The following is a 16620-nucleotide window of genomic DNA, read 5'->3' as shown; positions in this document are numbered from 1 at the left end:
AGGATTCAAACCCAGGGCTTCATGCATGCTTGGCAAGCACTTTACTACTAAGCCACCTTCCCAGACCTGCATAGCCCTTTCTCACCACTATACAGCTGAAACAGTGAGGGAGGGCACCAGCTGCCGTCCTCGCCTCATTCATGTGGTTCTTCTTTTTATTTTGGTCAGTCGTGGAGCTTGAACTCTTGTGCCTGGACGCTGTCTCTGAGCTCTTCAGCTCAAGGCTAGCGCTCTACCACTTGAGCCACAGTGCCACTTCTGGCTTTTTTCTGTGTGTGTGGTACTGAGGAATCAAACCCAGGCTTCATGCATGCTAGGCAGGTACTCTACCACTAGGCCACCTTCCCAGCCCTATGCGGTCCTTCTTTGGACCTGTATTTGTCTCTTCTTTTTTCCTCAGGAGTCACTCTTTTCTGCAGTCATCTTGAACCCAGGATCATCAGGACTGATGGATAAACATCTTTGAACTGGGTGTGTATGTATGTGTGTATGTGTTGGGGGGGGGGTGTACACTGCTTCAAGCCTGTAGTTCTAGCTAATAATCAGGAGGATGAGATCTGAGCTGTAACCAGTTCAAAGCCAGCCTGGGCAGGAAAAGTCTGTGAGACTATTTCCAATGAGCTATCACAAAAGATAGACATGGCAATGTGGCTCAACTGAATCATTAACCCTGAGTGAAAAAGCTGAGGGGCAGTGCTCAGGCCTGGGTCCAAGCCCTGGTAACCCCGCCCTGAATACCCCATACTACAAATAAACTACAGAAAATCTTCATCTTCAGCTGGAACTGAAACTACGCCCAAGGTGCTGGAGGCGTGGCTCAGCTGGCAGAGTGCTACCCAATGAGCAATAGTGGCAGATAGAGCTGGAGCTTGAATTCTGGTCTCAAAACTGAAAGAAAAAAAGAAAAAAGAAAAGAAACAACACCTGGGGCTGGGAAGGTGGCTCAGTGGTTGAGCGCTTGCCTTGCATGCATGAGGCCCTGGGTTCGATTCCTCAGCACCACATAAGCAAAAAGAAAAAAGCCAGAAGTGGCGCTGTGGCTCAAGTGGTAGAGTGCTCACCTTGAGCTGAAGGACTGCGTCCAGGCCCAGAGTTCAGGCCCCACAACCGGACCCCCCCCCTCAAAAAAAAAAAAAAGCCAGAAGTGGAGCTGTGGCTTAAGTGGTAGAGCACTAGCCTTGAGCAAAAAAGCTCAGGGACAGAGCTCAGGCCATGAGTTCAAGCTTATAAATTTGGTGTTGTCTACAGATTTTAACAAAGAAAAGTATACTCTGAAGGTTGCCTTTTTTTGTCCCCCAATGCTGGATTTCAAACCCTGATCCTTGTTCATGCTAGACAAGTAACCTACTATTAAGCTACATTTCCAGCCCAAGGCATGAAGACTTACTAACTAGGTAACCTAAGAGGAAAAATCAGAGCTGTAATGGGCTGCGGGCAAATCTCAGAGTGCTCGCCAACCCTGGATTCAAACTCCAGGTTCAATCTGCAACAAAACAAACTACTCTACACCTGGAAACCAAACACAGTCGGTGGGGCAGAAGCAGTTAGCTCTCCAGGGTGGTATTATAATGTAGATGGCTGGGAGAGGAAACTCCTGAGGTGGGCGGCTCAGCAGGGAGCTCTGAGAAGGAAATAAAGATGGTTCGGCACGTGGAGGAAGAACTACAAACCTAGCTAAGAGCCTGTAGCTCAAGTCTGTAATCCTAGCTACTCAGGAGGCTGAGATTTGAATATCATGGTTCAAAGCCAGCTTGGGCAGGAAAATCTGGGAGACTTATCTGGAATTAGCCACCAAAAAGCTGGAAGTAGAGTTGTGGCTCAAGTGGTAAAGCTCCAGCATTGAGTACAAAAGCTCAGAGATAGCACCTAGGCCTTATATTGCAATCCCAGGACCTGAATTCCCCCTCCAAACAAAACAAAACAAAACTGAGCAAACAGAAACTACAAACTGCTTTCCCCTGCTGCCTCTAAATACTCTAACAGCCACTGCCTGCCAGGTAGAAGAATGAGACTCTTCAGCACAGTACAGTGGTTTGCCTGTAATCCTAGCTATTCAGGATGTTGAGATCTGAGGACTGAGGTTAAAAGCCAGCTTGGACAGGAAGGTCCAATGAACTCAATGAACTACCAGAAAACCGTAAGTGGAGCAGTGGCTCAAGTGGTGGAGTGCCAGCCTACAGCAAAAGAAACTCAGTACCTAGGCCCTAAGCTCAAGGCTCAGTACCAGCACAAAAACAAGAAAAAGATGGGAGACCCGCAATAAAACAACAGAGAAACAGGAAGACCTCCCTGGCCTCCCACCTAGAAGCAGCTACCAAAGCAAAACGTTTGTACAGCCAACATTCTCTGCTTTGCAAAGCCAAGAGAACAGCCGGTAGTTTTGGAGCCCGGTAACTAGCATCATACTCCCGTTTAAACCTAGACCAGTCAGCATGGGCCTGTGTCTCCTCCAGATTATAAATCAGACCAAGACGGGGCTTTTGCTGAGCAAGGACATTTGAAAGGGGGTAGCCTGGGGGTTGGGGTGTACGCAAGTGAACCATCCCTATTCAGATCGTGGATAACTCCATAAAGACACGGGCATCTGGGTCAACGGGCTGGGCGGTAAGCCTAGAGGTGAATCGACTCCACGTGCAGCCCTAGAAGCGCCAAAGTCTGGGTTTTTGGGACATGCGGGTCAGGCCTCGGAAACGCTGAATTGGATCATGCATTTTATTTACTAATTGTGTTGGTCCTCGGGCTTGAACTCAGGAGCTGGGCGCTGTCGCTGAGCCTTTGTGGTCTCAGACTTTCCTGCCCAGGTAGCTTGCTGGTCCTCAGATCTCAGCCTCTTGAGTAGGTAGGATTGCAGGGTGAGCCTCCGGCGTCCGGCTTGGAATGTGCATTTACATCAGATCCTTTTTGCTTGTGTGTGTGTGTGTGTGTGTGTGTGTGAGTCCTGGGGCTTGAACCCTGGGCCTGGGCGCTGTCCCTGCGCTCTTCAGCTCAAGGCCAGCACTCTACCACTTGAGCCGCTTCTGGCTTTAGTTCTGTGTGTGTGGTGCTGAGGAATCGAACTCAGGGCCTGTGCATGCAAGGCAAGCGATCGACCACCAGACCACCTTGCCAGCCCCTTTTTTGCGGGTTGGCCAGGTGCTGGCCCAAGACTTCCGGCGCTGGGAAGCGAGGCGGCCAGGGGCAGGGGCCGGGGTCCCGGAGGCTGGGGCGCGCGCTGCCGGGCGGGCCGGCCCGGGCGCGGCGGCCTCCCCCTCCCCGCGGCGGTGGGCCAGCCCCGGGGCCTGCGCTCGGGGGCTCCCGGCCGCCCCGGCACTCCTCGCAAGGGACACGGACCGGCGCCCAGCCCGCCGCCCGAGCCGCACCTCCACTTCCGGCTCGCGGCGCCGCGTGGTTTGGTCCGCCCGGGCGGGCGTCGACCTCGGAGCTCAGCCTCCCGAGTCAGCCGGGAGCGCTCGGGGCGGCGGGGCTGCTCATCTCCAGTCGTCTCGGGGCGGGATGCCCGGCTCACAGGTCCGCGGCTTCCGGCGAGGTCCATTTCCTTACTGACGGCCTCCTTCCCGAGACCTTCAGGAGTCGAGCTCAGCCGCTCGTTTGCCGTGGCCCCCCTCCCCCAGTCATGCGCAGTGGAACCGGCCGTCCCGCCTCCCGCGGCCCTCAGCCCCGCCTCCCGCGGCCCTCCGCCCCGCCCGAGGGAGCACGGACTCCACACGCCGGGAGAACCAATCGCTCTCAGATCGCGCGTAGCCCCGCGAGCTGCGGCGATCGAGGGGCGGGGCGGAGCGATTGATGTGGCCTGAGCCCTGCGTGCCCTGCGCGCCGCGGGCTCTTTGCGTCTGCGCGGTGCGTCTCGCTCCCTTTCTGCCTCCGCTGCCGCCATGGCGCCCGTGGTTAGTACGGCTCCGCGCGAGGCCTGGGCCCCGGGGCGGCACGCGGGCCTTCCCGGCTGGCTCCCGTCCAGGCTCGCGGGGGACGGCGCTTTGCAGCGTCCGGTCCGGGTGGATTGGCGGGGCGGGCGGAGCGGGCCGGGCCCGCTGCCGGGCCCAGCACGTTGTGGGCGGGGAGGCCGCGGCCTGAGGCCCGTGAGGGAGACCCGGGGCGCAGGGCTCCTCGCGGGCCGCGGCCGGCGGGAGGCTGGAGCCCGGCCTCGGGCCTGGTCACCTGGGCGAGACGGGGAGAGGGCGGAAGGGACCTGCGCTCCCGGGGAGCCGCACCTCCGGAAGCCCGGGGTCGGGATGGGCTCCCGCCGGTGGCCGGGACTCCGGGAGCAGGTCGGCGCCCGAGGTGCTTCCTGGCAGCCTCGGAGGAAGCTGGCTTCTCAGGGTGCAGCCCCTTCTTGGTGTAGGACGAAGACCCCGACCTCACCTCGGAGTCCGCCTGCGGCTGGGCTGTGCGGCTCCGCGGAGCCACGCACTCCGCCCGCCGCTCGCCCTCCTCCCGGGGCACCGGGAAAACATGGTTTCCTTCCCGATCCTGCTTGATCCTTCACCCCGGGCCTCCCTGGTTCGCATCTCTGGTTGTATTTCCGTTCTTCTCTGCCTCCGCGGGCCTTCAGATGCCCTATGCGTGTGTCGGCTTTGGGTTGAAATGCTTGCGGGGAGCCATCAGGTCCGCTGTGGGCAGTGGGCTTGCTGATCCTCGGCCAGTCCTCCGCACCGTAGCCGGGTACAGACCCAGGAGAGTGGTTTTTTATAGCGATTTAAATGTAAACCCACTCAACACAGGTTTAAGTGTGCTTTTTAACACGAGCAGAGGTAAGTATTTGGAAAACTTTCTAGAGAGCATATGCAGCTAAGAAGGCTATACAAGTGCATTTTGGCAGTGCCAGGAGTTTGTAGAAATAGCAATATTTATGCTCCTCTGCAAGAATAAAGACACTAAACTCAGGGGATGTGTTTTATGCCTGGTGGTTTGAAATGGTCAACCAATGAAAATCCCTGAAGTTGTTGACTTTTTTTTTTTTTTTTTTTTTTGGTCATGAGGCCTGAACTCTGGGCCTGGCGCTGTCCATCAGCTCAAGGCTAGCGCTCTACCTTCCGGCTTTTTTTTCCTGCTTATGTAGTACTGAGAAATTGAACCCAGGGCCTCATGCATGCAAGGCAAGCACTCTACCACTGAGCCACCTTCCCAGCCCCTGACAGGTGTTTTAATATATTACTCCGTAACAGGGTAGAAACTGAATAGAATAGGGAGATAGGATTAAGGGAAAAGAGCTACAGTGCTGGAGGGTCACACAGTCCGCAGAGATAGATTAAGGATGATTCCACATCAGAGTTCCTTGTAGGCTCCACCTTTAGTCCTGGAATAAAATAAAGGCATTCTCGTACAACTTTAGGGCACATAGAAGTCATGTCTACTGTGGTTTGTGACAGACTTTCATGTTTGCAAGAATTGGGCAGGCTAGGAAGTTCAAGAATGGTGTCCTCATCCAAAGGGGATTACTCCCCATCCCATGTTTGTAGGCTGGCTTTCCTTATCTCTCTGCCAGATTGGATAGAGAGATGCTCTTGATGCTCTAGCAGAAGAACTCATCTGCAGGATTTTATGTTTATGGGCTTTTTGATCTTTGATTTTTTTGTTTTATTGTATTTTTTTGCTGACAGATTTCAGTTTTATCTGTATTTTTTTTTCCTAGAAAAAGCTTGTGGTGAAGGGGGGCAAAAAAAAGAAGCAGGTTCTGAAGTTCACCCTGGACTGCACCCACCCTGTAGAAGATGGAATCATGGATGCTGCCAATTTTGTAAGTTTTGTCTTGTTACACTTGTGAACCTTGTGATGCTGTTGAGACCTGGACATGCACAGGCTTGAGACAGCCTCCACTTCTGACCAGTTATTTACTCAGTGTATGAGGGCTGTGTAGTTTGTTCATACATGCACACACACATGTACCATTACTGAGCCTCAGGACTTCCTTGGTATTCTACCATTAGTATATTTATTCGTTAGAATTTTTTTGGCCAGTCCTGGGGCTTGAACTCAGGGCATGGACACTGTCCCTGCACTGCTGCTGCTACATTTTTTGGTCAGTGGGTTTGAACTCCAGGCCTGGGCGCTGTCTTTGAGCTCTTCAGCTCAAAGGCAAGCATTCTACCACTTGAGCCACAATACCACTGGTTTTCTGCTGGTTAATTGGAGATAAGAGTATCACAGACTTTCCTGCCTGGCTGGCTTTGAACTGTGAACCTTAGATCTCAGCCTCCTGAGTAGCTAGGATTACAGGCATGAGCCATTGATGCCTAGCTATTCTTGAGCTTCTTTTGCTCAAGGCTAGCATTCTATCACTTGAGCAATGGCACCACTTCCAGCTTTTCCTGTTTATGTGGTACTGAAGAATTGAACCCAGGGCTTCATGTATCCTAGGCAAGCACTCTACCACTAAGCTACATTCCTAGCCTCTACTAAACCACATATCCAGTTTGGCATTTTGCTGGTTAATTGGTGATGGAGATCTCTGGGATTTTTTTGCCCAAGTTGGTGTCAAAAGAGATCCTCCTCAGCCTCCTGAGTAGCTAGGATTTTCTTTGTCGGTTGTGAGGCCTGAACTCTGGGCCTGGGTCCTATCCCAGCTCTTTAGCTCAAGGCTAGTGCTCTACCACTTGAGCCACAGTGCCACTAGCTCCGTTGAGTACAGTGTTGCCCTTGTCCTTTGCACATGTGAACATGTGATGACTGATCCTGTGGCTGTGGAGCTGTGGGGGTGGCAGCAGCTCCTGAGTTTCAGGGTTAACTTGACAAGATCCTGCTTACTGCGTTGTTGGTGGAGTTGGGTCTTTTCAGACTTGCTGCTGTGCTGATTTTTTTGTCCCTATTTTGGTGCTACTCCCCAGTACTCCTGTGTTCTGCCTGCTTGAGTAGAGAAGTGGGAATGGAGGCATGGTGCAGTTAGTAGAACTCTATCCAGTGAACACAAGTGTCAGGAACTGAGTTTGATTTTCTGTCTCAGAGCAAAAAATACTTTTTCCCTTGGTGCTGGTCCTAAAGCTTAAACTGGGCTTGGTGCTGTCCCTGAGCTTCTTTTTGCTTAAGGCTGGAGCTATACCACTTTTTTTTTTTTTTTTTTTAATTGGTCATGGGGCTTGAACTCTGGCCCTGGTTTCTGTCCCTGAGCTCGTCTGCTCAAAGTGAGCACTCTACCATTTGAGCCACAGCATCACTTCCAACTTCCAGTAATTTGGAGATGAAGTCTCACAGACTTTCTTGCCGGGTCTGGCTTTGAATCATGACCCTCAGATCTCAGCCTCATTAGTAGCTAGGATTATAGGTGTGAGCCACTGGTGCCTGGCTTAGAACTCTACCACTTGAGCCCCACAACTCCACTTCCACAGGCTTTCCTTCCTAGGCTGGCTTCTAGTTTGGGTTGGGAGATCGCAGCCTCCTGAGCAGCTGGGATTGCAGGTATGAGCCATTGGACCTGACAAGACTTATTTATTTACATAATCTCACTTTCACACTTAGACTCTTTAGGTCTGAGCATTGTCTCTGGGCTCTTTGGCCAGGCTAGTGTTCTACCACTGTGAGCCACAGTGCCATTTCTGCTTTTCTGGTGTTTAATTGGAGATGAGAATCTGATGCACTTCCCTGCCCAGGCTGGCTTTGAAGCATGATCCTCAAATCTCAGCCTACTGAATAGCTAGGACTACAAGCGTGAGCCATCAGTGCCCAGCTTGCAGCTCTGTTGTGACTCACCTTCCTGGGGCGTTGGGCTCTGTGTTGTCTTTAATTTTACATTTAATTTACATTTAGTTTTTACATTTGCTTTTTGGTTCCAGGTCAGTTTTGCCAATATCAGTAATTAAGGAAAATGATTTTTCAAAACACGAAAAATTAAGGCAAGGCCTTAAACAGAATACCATTAGAACCTCTATGGCTTATTGCCATCAGCTGAAATAAAATGAGTGTGCATATCAGTGATGGGGTAATTCAGGTTCTCAAAAATCTTTTTGTTTGATCCCCTGTGGTGCCAGTTCTGGGGCTTGAACTCAAGGTTGGGCACTGTCCCTGAGGTAAGTCCCAGATTTCCCTGCCTGGGCTGCTTTCAAACTGTGGTTCTCAGATCTCAGCCTCATAAGTAGTTTGGATTAGTCACTGGTGCCTCACTGAGCATTCTTTACAAAAACCTAAACATTTGAAAAATACATGGCTTAAGTGCTGGGAATGAAAATTAAAATATTCTGTGGAGCCAGGTGAACCTACCACTTTATTGTTTGATTGGATGATTTCCACAGGAGCAATTTCTCCAAGAGAGAATCAAGGTGAACGGGAAAGCTGGAAATCTTGGTGGAGGAGTGGTCACCATCGAGAGAAGCAAAAGCAAGATCACTGTAACCTCTGAGGTGCCTTTCTCCAAAAGGTACGGGTCCCTTCCCAGGGGGTGAGAATGAGGACGCCTGGGGAGTACCTTGGTCTCCTGGTTCCCTCTGCTAACTATCCTACAGCACATGGGTAGTGAGTGAATGAATGCTATTAAAAAGTATACTGCTTGCAGGGGTTGCAGTTTGATCTTTCACAAGGCAAAGTAGATTTCAGCCAGTAAAGTGCTCAGACTTAGGCTTCCCTTGTCTCTGGGTCATTGGAAGACTTTTTTTTTCTTTTTGGTGGGTGGGTTGGGGGGTGAGATTTGGTCATGGGTCTAGAACTCTGGGCCTGGGTACTATCCCTCAAATCCAGCTCGAGGTGAGCCCTTTACCACTTGAGCCACAGCGTCACTTCGGTTTTCTGGTGGTTAATTGGAGATAACAGTTTCACAGACTTTACTGCCCAGGCTGGCTTTGAACCAAGATCCTCAGATCTCAGCCTCCTGAGTAGCTAGGATTACAGGTATGAGTCACCAACGCCTGGCTCCAGGCAGGGACTTAACCCTTGGACCCATCCCTAGCCCAAGAGGTGTAGGTATTTGTGTCATGTGCTTGTGCCAGTAGTGGGCTTTGAACTTGGGGTATTGTCACTTCACTACTTGATCCACATCTCCACTTCCGGTTCTGCTGGTTTATTGGAGATAAATCTGGGGCTTGCATCCCAGACTGATTTTGAATCCACATCCTCAGATCTCGGCCTCCTGAGTAGGATTGCAGGCGTGAGCTACCAGCACCCAGTATGAAGGCTTTCCTTCTTAGTTTCATGGTATTGGGCCTGAAGTTGACTGCTCTTCTGGCTCCACCCTGTGGCCCTGCTGTGTTAAAGAGGCTCTGAAGTCTACAGCCGGCTTAGTTCTCAATAGCCTCGAGCCCAGGGCCTGGCCTGTTAGCTTTTCTCATATTGAAAGAGAATTTTAAGGTGGGCAAACACCTGGCTGTAACTAAGCTCATGGCAGTGAAGAGACGAGGTTAAGCTTTGGTGTCAGGGTCTGCATGGCTGAGTCATGAGGTATGAGAGTAGGGACAGGACCCTGGTAGGGTCTTGAGTATAGGCAAAACCTGGGCCACACCTAGCAGAATCCCCGGGAGACTTCTTCATAGCATGGTATGAGGAGGTTGCTGACATCTTCTGTGATGTTTTCACACATTTCTGTTCTTTACCCAGTGCCTGAAGGCAAGGATCTTGGTTTTATGGCTGCCTGCCTGCCCATCTGAATTGTTAAATTAATTCTTGCTGGTGCTGGAGTTTGAACTCTAGTCCTTGGCTTGCTTGGCTTGCTTGCTTACGGCAGACATGCTACCCTTTGAGCCATGCTTTCAACCTACTTTTTGCTGTTTTTTTTTTTTTGCTCTGGCTGGCTTCAAACCACTTTCCTCAAGACTTGTGCCTCCTGTGTCTAAAATTAGTCCTGACCCACTGGTGGTGCTCAGCTTTATTTTACTTCAAGACAAGCTCAGGATGACTTCTAACTTGCTACCTCCTTTCTCAGCCTCTTTAGTACTGGGTGTGATTAGAGAATCACACTTATGCTATGTTTGCTTAGGTTTGTTTGAGATAGGGTCTCAGTATGTAGTCCAGGAGAGCCTTACACTTCCTATCCTGATGCTTTAGCTTCCCTGGTGTTAGAATTATAGGTGTGCACCTTCATACCCACTTGGGATTTCTTTTCTTGGTGAAAATCATTTTCCTGAAGGATTTGAAGGTGTGTTCCCTAACCTAAAACTTTTTCTTTCTCATCTTTGGACATTGGTTTCCCCAACATTCTATTAAGAAACTTTTCAAGATACATAAAATTTTATTTATTTATTTTTTTGCCAGTCCTGGGGCTTGAACTCAGGGCCTGGGCACTGTCCCTGAGCTTCTTTTGCTCAAGGCTAGCACTCTACCATTCGAGCCACAGTGCTACTTCCGGCCTTTTCTGTTTTATGTGGTAATGAGGAATCGAACCCAGGGCTTCATGCATGCTAGGCAAGCATTCTACCACTAAGCCATATTCCCAGCTCCACTAGCTGAAAATTTGAACTGAATATCTTATCTGAATATGGTGTGATAGAAATAATAAATGACAAGGAAACCTTTTTGATGGAATGATTTAAATGCCATTTTCTCTCTCTTTTTTTTGGTCAGTAGTGGGCCTAAACTCTGGGCATGTGCACTGTACCTCAGCTCTTTAGCTCCAAGCTAGTGCCCTACTACTGAGCCACAGCGCCACATCTGGTCTTGCTGGCCTTTTCTGCTTATGTGGTTGGTGCTGAGGAATCAAACCTAGGGCCTCATGCATGCAAGGTGAGCACTCTACCACTGAGCCATCTTACCAGCCCCCTTTTTTTGTTATCACCATTTTTTTTTTTTTGCCAGTCCTAGGGCTTTGAATACAGGGCTTGGGCACTGTCCCTGAGCTGCTTTTGCTCAAGGCTAGCACTTGAGCCACAGCACCACTTCTGGGTTTTTTCTGTTTATGTGGTGCTGCAGAATCAGTCCCAGGGCTTCATGCATATGAGGCAAGCAATCTACCACTGAGCCACCTTCCCAGCCCTTGAGGTGCATTTTATAGTGAAAGAATCTGAGGTGTTGGGAGTTTTAATTTGTCAGCACTCCCCCTCCTCCCTGAAGTCATGGGGCTTAAACTCGGCCTGGGTGCTAGCTGTCTCTGAGCTCTTTAGCTCAAAGTGAGTACTCTACCACTTGAGCCACAGTGCCACTTCCGACTTCTGGACAGTTAATTGGAGATAAGACTCATAGACTTTCCTGCCCAAGCTGGCTTTGAACTGTGAACCGTGATCTTCACATCTCAGCCTCCTGAGATTACAGGTGTGACACACTGGTGCCTGGTTCAGCCCTGGTTTTGTGTGACGTAGTTCCTATGGGCTACAGCCAGCACAAGGGAAGGAAGATGGTTTCAGGCTCCAGTTGTCTTCGTGTAGTTGGGATATGGGGCATAAAAGCCATTGTCTGCCTTGACAACAAGAGTAGGTTCTCTTTTTATCATAGGGTTTTAACTCTGGGCCTGGATGCTGTCCCTCAGCTCTTCAGCTCAAGGCTAGTGCTCTACCACTTGAGCCATGGTGCCAGTTCTGGTTTTCTGGTGGTTTATCGGAGATAAGAGTCTCATGGACTTTCCTGTCTGGGTTGGCTTTGAATTGTGATCCTCAGGTCCTAAGTAGCTAGGATTACAGGTGTGAGCCACCAGTGCCTGGCCTCTGTCCTAATTATTATGGCTAGTTTAGGTGATACTGCTGGTTTGCCTTGCCTTTGTTTTGGAAGGGTGGGAGTGTTTTTGGATGCATGGTTTTATAAAAGTTAAGATGTTTCAGAATATGGACGACCATCTGTCTTGTGTAGTTCTTAAGTGTCCTTTCTCTGCAGGTATTTGAAATATCTCACCAAAAAATATTTGAAGAAGAATAATCTACGTGATTGGTTACGCGTAGTTGCTAACAGCAAAGAGAGTTATGAATTACGTTACTTCCAGATTAACCAGGATGAAGAAGAGGAGGAAGACGAGGATTAAAATTCATTTATCTGGAATATTTTGTATGAGTTCTTGAATAAAACTTGGGAACCCAAACAGTGGTTTATCCTTGTATCTCTGCAGTGTGGCTTGGATGGAAAATTGGGAATCACAGTGAACAGCCTTCACTTGCTTCCTTGTGTTTAGACTTGCCCCCCAGTTCTCCGTAGAGATATGGAACTATAGAAGGCTATGGCAAGGGAACTGATGTTGAGCAGGTAGCGGACAAGGGTGGAGTGTGTGTGCCTCTGGCCTTCTTCATGGGGGAGGATTCAGGATATATTGTGGGATTCCTGATTCATTAAAAAGGAAATTTCTTGTGGGGAAATGGCAGTGTCAATAAAATGTAGGTTTCTGAGACTTTTGTCCTTACTTTTTAATTCCAAGTTGCTCTTGATCGATGCTCAATAATGTATGTTGATCCTTTTTTTCTACAGAAGCAAAATGTGATCCTTTAGGCATTGCTGCATATTGAAGAAAGAACAATTGTAAAAAGTCCCAGGTTTTAAATTAAGTCATTGTGCAGAAAAGAATTTGTTAAAAAAAATCCGTTTCTACATGCCTTTGCCATGTTCACCTTGGCCTCCAGCAGGAGGCGCTGGAGGCCCTAGCATAGCTTCCTCAGGAGGCTTGCCTGTAAAGCCCCAGTGAAGGGCCCTGGAGGCAAGCAGGCATGAGAAGTGCTTGGACAGCCGTCCAACAAATAGCAGCTTCCCTGCCACTTAAAGGCATAGCTGGACTGTGTCTGATGTCAGGGTAGCTGCAGTTGAGTGGTAGAGTGCTGCCCAGCTGAGGAGGTTCTGGGTTCAGTCCGTAAGGCGCCTCATCTTGGGATTTTGTGCCGACTGACAAGAAGGGCTGGGAGTCATAGTGAGGTGATTGGAAGCCTCTGCTGCCTTGGTTCCCTCCTGAAATCCAAACAACTCTGCAAAAACAAATGCTTCACTAGGAAAGGCACTTTGTAAAGAGCTTGCCTGCAGCTGATCCCACACCTGAATTTCACACAGCTGGAAATTAGATGTTCAAGTTCTACCTTGGCTCCAATTTAACATTTGGTGTTTCTTGGATTGAGTTTAACATGTTGAGCCTTCACAATTTCACTGTGGCAAAAGGCTCCAGCATTTTCTATTTCTATGCAAATTTCCTGAAGCAGAATTGTTTGCATGTTTCTTTGCCCTCACAAGAGGTAACATTTCTTTCATACTTGGACAAGGCATTAGTTACTCTGGTGGTGTCCCTTACACCATGATTATTAACTGTAAGTTTGTGATTTGGGTTTGTAATTTTTACTTGTTTTTCGCATTGCTGTAACTGTAATGATTTTGTTTGGCTGTTAAAATAATCCCTGGGCTGAAGTTAGCATATTTTAAAAAACTGGTCCTAGATTTAAAAACTTGTAATAAAATTGAAACTGGTTTTTCTATGCTTTTTTGAACTCTTGTAAAATTGAGTGTGGATCACATTTCATATTAAAGTGGCTAACATATGGCTACTGTTAACTGTGCAAGGCCTTTTTTTAAATTTTTTTTTTTATAAAGGATGGGCAAGTTTATCTCTTAAACCTGGTCCTCCATGATGAGATGCTGTGCTGTTACTTTGGTCTTTATAGGCATAGAGGAAAACGTGTCCCTTGTCTTTACTCTGTTCTCTGGCCTCCTTGACATCCAGGAGTTGGCTTTGAGCCTGCTCGCCTAGCACAGATCCCTCAGACCCAGAGCAGGGAGAGAGCTTGCCAGGCAAGTCCCTTTTCCTGATGGGAAATGCGTAGTACAAACTTCAGTTACGTGCCCAGGGCACCTTTCAAGTCAGTTTCTTCTGCCCATCTGGCCTACCTGCCTGAGCTGGAATGTCGGCACAGAAACTGTAAGCTGTGATTTAAGTTCACAAAGGGCACAAGCTCTTGATTGGACCACAGATGCCCTGAGTATGTAAGTGTCCCTAGATGCTAGGGTTTTGTTTCTAAGGTTAAATGTGTGTTCCTTTCAGAAGCCTCTATTCTCCCGTGACTTCCTCAGTACTGAAGGTGTTTTGGAATAAAGTCCTCAGGAACAGCCAGATGAAATACAGGGTTGCCAAATACTGATGATAGTTGCCATGTGCCCCCCCCCCCCCCCCTTTTCCTGGTATGAGTTTGAATTCACTTTGCTTCCTTGCTTGGTCAGTGTTTCACCACTTGAGCCACAACCCTGGGCCTGGACCTGGCTTTTCTGCTGTTTATTTCTGCCCCTGCCGGCTTCTGATTTGAAAATGGCCTCAGTCTCCTGAGTAGCCAGGGGCATGGGTTCAGGCATGGTGTAAGCCATGGGCACCTGGCAGCATTTTTTTTTCTTTTAATCTGGCAATGCCTCAGTTTGCTAGTTTGCCCCATAAGCCATGACCCAGCCCTTTCGTTTTGGAGCTAGGATGTCACATTCTTTGGGCTCTTCTGGACAGTGACTCTTCCAAGCAGCTTGGATGACAAGTGTTTACTACCATTGCCTGGATTTTGCTATTGTTTGCTTAGCTTGCCTCAATTGTCAATCTTTACCCGTGCTTCCCAAGTTACAGATTACAGTGTGCCTCGATCCAGCCAAACCTCAGTCTAAGGGGCACTTGGTTGATTTGAATGTGAGGACGCTGGTGAGGGTCAGATTGCTTCAGGGAGCATGGAGGTTAGGCATACCTGCTCTTGGCTTCCTGTGCTCAGCACTTCCTAAACTTGTCAAGGGAGCTGGGAGCAGGGTTGAAGCTAGGATGTGGGTCCCTTCCTGGCGTGAAGTACAGGTGTGGCAGGACCAAGGAGCCACATTGCCCTTGGAACCCCTTGGACAGGGCTGGCTGGGGTCTGAGGCCCTGGATGGGTCTGGATTTGAGGCTCGGTGGTTGGGGAGGCCCTGGATGGGTCTGGATTTGAGGCTCGGTGGTTGGGGTCACTTCTTGGAGGATGGTAAGAGGTGGGCCAGGGGGTTTGATGTCCCAGTAAGATGAGGGAAGCAGGTGGAGAGCTGCCTTTTTTGTTGTTGTTGTTGTCATGGGCTTGAACTCTGGGCCTGGGTGCTGTCCCTCCGCTCTTCAGCTCAAGGCAAGTACTACATGAGCCACAGCACCACTGCTGGTTTTCTGGTGGTTTATTAGAGATAAGAGTCTCACGGACTTTCTTGCCCAGTCTGGCTTTGAACCGAGATCCTCAGATCTCAGCCTCCTAAGTAGCTAGGATTACAGTCCTGAGCCATCAGTGCCCTGCTGAGAGCTGCCTTTTTTTTTTTTTTTTTTTTTGGTCCGGTGGTGGGGCCTGAACTCTGGGCCTGGGCTCTGTCACTCAGCTCTTCAGCTCAAGGCTAGCGCTCTACCACTTGAGCCACAGCGCCGCTTCCGGCTTTTTTCATCTTGCTTTATGTGGTGCTGAGGAATCAAACCCAGGGCCTCAGGCATGCAAGGCAAGCACTCTACCACTGAGTCATCTTCCTAGCCCGGAGAGCTGCCTTTTAAATAAGACCATAATACCATAATTCTTGGATCTTTGCTTTGCTCAAGAATATCTAGTCCAGCAATTTTCCAGTCCTTGGCATGGTTTTTTATTCTAGGCTATTGGAGACCTAGCTCAAGTTTCTGCTCCATGGTCTAAGGCTATGCTGACTTGCCCCATGGGTTAGCTGCTCCCCTGCTGGAGCCCAGGAAGTGCCCTTTAAATGATGGAGGCTGACAGGAGGCTGCCTGGGCTTCAGGGCTATGGCCCAGAGTTCCCTGAGGAGCCCCATGGTTTGTGTAAGGTTCATACTCAGAAAAAGAAGGAACTAGGTCTTGGAGGGATGCCCACTTTCCATCCATAGTACACCTGGCCATCCTGAGTGGTAGGGGCGCCCTCTGTTGAGCAGGTGGTGTCCTGCAGGCTTCCTTCCCGCACAAGCACATCATGTGTCCTTGAAGTGGGTTTGGAGGTTGTTCGAGGACTAGGAGGTTCACAAGGATTCACAGAGCCCAGGATTGGAGACTGCTTGCTATGGGCAGAAGATCAGTTGGTTGTCTTGGGAATTTTTCCTTGCTTTTGTAACCAATATACTTAATTTTTTTTATTTTTGTGGTCATTGAGGTGTAATTACAAGTACTGTGATCAGCAAACATGAGAATCTCGTCTCCTGAAACTACCCCTAATGATGGGATTGTTCTCAACAGAGTTTACTGAACGTTCACTTGTTTAGATTGCTTTGTGTGTGTGTGTGTGTGTGTGTGTGTGTGTGTGTGTGTGTGTGAGAGAGAGAGAGAGAGAGAGAGAGAGAGAGAGAGAGAGAGAGAGAGAGAGAGAGAGAGAGAGAAACCGTGCACACAGTTTTGGGGCTTGAACCTAGGGCTTGGATGCTGTTAGCTTTTTTTGCTCAAGGGTGGTGCTCTACCACTTGAACCACACCTCTGCTTCCAGGTTTTTGATGGTTAAATTGGAGGTAAGAATCTCATGGACTTTCCTACTGAGGCTGGTTTCAAATTTCAATTCTCAGATCTCAGCTTCCTGATTAGTCAGGATAGGTGTGAGTCCCAGGTGCCTGGCTTTCACTATTGCTTTTAACATAAGGCATTTTTGGCCCATTGTCTTGAAGTTGCGTGTTTGTTTAACCATGATAATAACTTTTCTTTAAAAATTACTGGAGATTTGTATACTTCCTTCCCCCTAAAAAAACCCTTCATCCTTGTTCTTGCTTTGTCCTTGATCACTTGCTAATATTACCTCTGTGCAGTTGGGGGAGAGCAGCCTACAGCAATCGTGCCTGAGGGGTTATCTTGACTCA

At 49.2% G+C, this 16620-nt stretch overlaps 1 protein-coding gene across 1 annotated transcript; it reads left to right on the top strand.

Moving 5' to 3' along the window:
- Positions 1-3787: 3787 nt before the first annotated feature.
- Positions 3788-11917, top strand: Rpl22 (ribosomal protein L22). Its single transcript, XM_070037217.1, has 4 exons — positions 3788-3884; positions 5630-5734; positions 8220-8344; positions 11716-11917. Exons 1-4 carry the CDS (start codon positions 3873-3875, stop codon positions 11858-11860), a joined length of 387 nt encoding a protein of 128 aa, XP_069893318.1. The 5' UTR covers positions 3788-3872; the 3' UTR covers positions 11861-11917.
- Positions 11918-16620: the final 4703 nt, after the last annotated feature.

Source organism: Dipodomys merriami, unplaced genomic scaffold (assembly GCF_024711535.1).
Source record: "Dipodomys merriami isolate MVZ:Mamm:240054 unplaced genomic scaffold, mDipMer1.0.p SCAF_28, whole genome shotgun sequence".
In the NCBI taxonomy this organism is placed as follows: domain Eukaryota; kingdom Metazoa; phylum Chordata; class Mammalia; order Rodentia; family Heteromyidae; genus Dipodomys; species Dipodomys merriami.
Note: the sequence above shows the minus strand (reverse complement) of the source record. Positions and strands in the feature narration are given on the sequence as shown.

Bases quoted from the DNA above. Each gene is read 5' to 3' on its own strand.
- Rpl22 (XM_070037217.1), top strand. The intron at 5,735-8,219 runs GTAAGTTTTGTC...TGATTTCCACAG, and splicing joins TCATGGATGCTGCCAATTTT to GAGCAATTTCTCCAAGAGAG. The intron at 8,345-11,715 runs GTACGGGTCCCT...CTTTCTCTGCAG, and splicing joins GAGGTGCCTTTCTCCAAAAG to GTATTTGAAATATCTCACCA.